A 4,536-nucleotide genomic window follows, 5' to 3' on the forward strand; every position below is an offset into this window, starting at 1 on the left:
ATTTGACTTGGTTTGGTATTAGAAAAAAATTCAATTATACGTGGGTTGATTTAATTTTAACGTTAAAAAGTAATCCGAGTCCAAACCAACCCAACATATATATATAATTTAAATTTATTTTATACATAAATTATTTACTTTGATATAATTATAAAAATTTCTTATAGTTTTTTATAGTTTTTATACGTTAACATATTGAATGGTCCAATAAAAGTAATAGTCTATACTCCATAGATATTAGTAACTCTAATAAAGCTCAAATCAAAATCAAATCAATATTAATGTAAACAAAAAAAAATCAACTCAACACTAAAAATGACAATAATGTTGAATCTTTATTCTTTAGTTTTACATTGGTAACATAACCTAATTTTAGTTTTTCTTTAATATTTAGTCTTGTAATTAATACTTATTAGATTTATTTTAGGAGAGTTTAGTACTTTAACCTTATGATATTATTTACGTTCTAACTTATTTATTTGCAATATTTGTTGTTTACAATTTCATTATTATTTTTTATTAAATATTTTAATATTATCATTCACATCATATTTTGTGTTAGTTGATAAAAAAAAACACCTTAGATATTCACGTAATGTGGCAACTCCACAGGAATATTCCCTTTCCAAGTTTAAAGCCATTAACAGTACACACATAATGAAATTAAAAGATCTAAGGTGTCGGTACAAAGGAGAGAATTTCTTCTCTTTTTTTTGTGTTTGATACATAAACAAAAAATACTATCCTCAAAATATTTGTACACAATACAAATAGATACCATAAGTGGACGATAGAGATGTTGCGTTAAGATGAAATGTGTTAGAAGATTGAAAAGACGCCATGTTAGATTCCACTTATTGAACTTGCTCTCTACTTTAACTAGGAAAGTAATTTTCCTTATTTTCAAGATACTTGCTTCCTTGGCAAAAAATATTTTGACCAACCAACTATGAAAAAATTGGAAAACATTTTCCAAAAGTATTTTCCTCCCCCAACCGGACACCCCTAGTTGCCCTACAGGAGCACAGATTTATATTAAATAAAGTGAAACATCAAAAACAATTTCATTTCAAAGTAACAACAGATTAGGGAGATAGAAGATTAACAAAAATGCTTACCAGTCAGTATCTTACATGACAGAAACTAGAGCAAAATGGTTCACTATGTAAAATCTAGTATTCAGCAGTGAAAAAGGAAAATAAATAAAAAACACAAGCCAGCTAGTGCAGTAGTTCTCAAGAACAAAGATAACATCATAACACAGGTTTTTATGCCACAGGAAGAACCTCAATCGCGGGAGCAGCTATTATAGGAGGAGGAACAACAAACTCTCCTTCCTCCTTGGGTGGATGAATAGTCACCAAATCTGGCAATGGAGTCATAGGCCCTTGTTTACCCTTAGGATCCCAGTCAAGCATGATCTTTACTTTGATACCAAGCACACCCTATAAAGTAAATAGACAACAACGTAAAGTAGCAGCAATGTTAAATAACAATAACAAAGCTGCAGCACAAAAATAACAGTAGGTCAGCAGATCAGTAAAAAAATAAATGAAGACAAGACACTAACCTGCCTAAGTAGCACATGCCTAACAGCTGCATCAATGTATTCTTTAACCGGTTGGCCAGAAGAAATCATGTAACCATCCTTAAACTTCATGGACTTGGCACGCTGAGCACGGAGCTTTCCACTAACAATCACCTAAAGAAAAAGAGACCAATATAAAAATCTTCAAAGAACGTCTACTTGGAAATAGATATAGAGAAGGAAATTGACACCCAACAAACCTCGCATCCCTTGGCTCCACTCTCCATTACAAATCTCAGAACACCATAGCAAGCCCTATATCATGACAAAGGATAAGTTTGGTAAAACAATTATACCAAAGAGTTGCAGACATCCGCGGAATTTGATCATGGCATGCAAATTAAACTCCAACAAATTACCTAATCTTGAAGAAAAAACTTGCAACATAAATATTTGACTGAACTAACAAATATAATTATTTTACATGGCAAAATCTGCTTTCAATAGCCATGATGTATGGTGACCTTGAAAAGTTGTGTCACCTTAATTACAATGATATCATCTCACCCTTGGAAAAGATGAAGATGAACCTGTATTGAACTGTTACTAACTACACCTAGATGCAGGGACAGATCTGGGGAGGCAGGAGGCTATTCACCCGATCCCCCTCGGCAAAACGGTTAGCTCAGTGGTCTAGGAAATTCAAAATGTACCCCCAACATCTAAGGTTGAATTCTCAGGGAATGCATTGTTTTTAAAAAATTTATTAGTTGAACCCCGGGTAAAAATCCTGGAACCACCACTGCCTAGATGCATGCATAATGGGACCCAAAATATGCACAACCATATTGGAGGATATTTTGTATCTGTACAGTTTGTACTTGACAACATCTTCTTTATCAGAAAGTTTTGTTTTCCTCACAGGTATTTACGTCATCAGAAGTTTCCTCACTTAGATTCATCAAAATAGGAAATCAGGTATAAATATATTTCTCTGATTCCTAAATAGATGGGATCAATTAGTCACCCTCAGACACGAGAAAGGTACTAGCACACTCGCTGTAAAGATGGCTTTCAAGTTAGGCAACAAAGAAAAAATGAGACTATCAAAAGTCAGACGAAAAAGAAAAATCAAGGCAGGGAACAAGTGCAACCAAGCAACAGACCTTCGGACAGCAAGTCCTCCAAGTAACTTGTATCGCAGTGACTCTGCCTGAGCAATGGCACAGAGACCCCTATTGTTGACTTTCTCTGCATAGAGCTCAACACTGTTTTCCTTGAAATTAAAACGCTTCTGAACAACTGAAGTCAGCTCCCTGATCCTCCTACCTTTCTCACCTGGAAAATACAGACACAAACACTTACTCAACTAATAATTCAATCCATTAAAAGACAACTACTTCCAGTTCATCCAATAATAAGCAAGGATGATTCATTTGCCTCTATTCAAACTAATTATCCTATTTTAAAGTTATCCCAAAATGTTTCCCATTTCCACATAAAAAGTTTTTTCCTCTACCATCTTTGACATTTCGTATTTTGATAAAAGAAAATACCCCAGAACATAACATCACACTGGGAGAAGTCTAATCTCTCCAAGTATCAGGTTTACCTCCATTTTTGGAACCCAATCTATCTAAATACAAAATAACATTTTTTTGAGCAACGTATGCACTAAGACAGCTAAATGAAAAGAGAGAGTAATCTGCATTGCACAATGCACAGCATTCAGAATCTTTACAATAAGTTCTTAAGCATTCTGCAAAAATTAAATCCTTATTTACAAATGCATAATATAAATCTAATCAAGGGTATAATTTTATTTTGATAATTGTGGTGTCAGGGTTAGAAGCAAGCACCTCGACTAACTAAACTAAAAAGTGAGAACCTTAAGTGTATAGTTTCTGGTTAACCTTGTTTGTTCACGAGTCTGACAAATACATACAAATATATACAGTTAATGCTGTATTTTTTATATCCGGTAGGATGAATCTAGTTGCTGCTCTATAGAATGTTAATTACATCAACTCTGCTAGCTGACGGATGTAACTCTATCTCTAAATTTCATGAAGAAAAAATAACAAGAGAAATTTTGCTTATATATGTTTAGGTACCAAGAACGTTCTGAGTACGAGTGGCTCTAATGATGATTTCAGTTCGCATGGGAGTAACCCTAACTTCAACTCCCGAGTAACCATCCTCCGCCAGCTCTCTTGTCAGCACTTCGTTCAACTCCGCAAAAAAAACTCCATCTGCTACAAACTAAACACATACAAAAATCAATTCAAGCCATACTATAAATATTTTGTTAGATCTAAAATGACAGCGAGAAATTGAACTGACATACCTTTCGCTTTTTACTAATCTGAGGCGTCGCCATGTTGAGATTAGGGTTTGATATTGATTCACTGCCGCCGCTAGCAGATACAAGTAAGAGGCAAAGAAGAGTTCGATGAGTATAGAGGAGAAAGGGTTTGTCAAAGATTTAAGGCAGGTTAGAAGTTGGGCTCTTTTCATTACATATTAATCCAGCCCGCTTCTAAAAGTTTGGGCTTGGTCTACTTGTATACACCATTCAAGTGGGCTCAAAATATACATTCTTTAGTAGGCGTTTGGCCATGCGATACCATATCACGATATGGTGTCGTGAGATGGAATCAGCGTTTGGACATGCGATTTTACGCTGATTCTATCTCATGATTCCATATCATGAGAGGTGATACCATATTCTCCAAAAACCATGATATGGAATCACATTCCATATCATGATTTGAGATATTTTAATACAATAATTGATCCATGAGTTTATATTTTGTTAAAACAACCCCACATTTATATCTACTAACCATTTGTTTCATATGTAAATAAAATTTATAATCACATCATTACTTTTTAAAATTTATTATTCTCACCAATATAAAATTTATTATTACTTTAAATTTGGTGAATATAAATGATAAAGTAGAAATTCATTTGGTGAATATAAATGAGAACGAAGGGAGTAATAC

The 4,536-nt window shown here is 33.8% G+C and overlaps 1 protein-coding gene across 1 annotated transcript; it reads right to left on the bottom strand.

Moving 5' to 3' along the window:
• Positions 1-1,096: 1,096 nt before the first annotated feature.
• On the bottom strand, positions 1,097-3,942 carry LOC102580417 (40S ribosomal protein S3-3-like). The gene is given in 6 exon segments (NM_001288378.1): positions 1,097-1,445; positions 1,571-1,702; positions 1,789-1,843; positions 2,695-2,866; positions 3,643-3,790; positions 3,876-3,942. Coding segments are annotated over 6 exon segments (717 nt in total). The 5' UTR covers positions 3,909-3,942; the 3' UTR covers positions 1,097-1,268.
• Between the last annotated feature and the right edge of the window lie 594 nt (positions 3,943-4,536).

The sequence above is a fragment of the Solanum tuberosum genome, unplaced genomic scaffold, assembly GCF_000226075.1.
Source record: "Solanum tuberosum cultivar DM 1-3 516 R44 unplaced genomic scaffold, SolTub_3.0 scf00135, whole genome shotgun sequence".
NCBI classification, from domain to species: domain Eukaryota; kingdom Viridiplantae; phylum Streptophyta; class Magnoliopsida; order Solanales; family Solanaceae; genus Solanum; species Solanum tuberosum.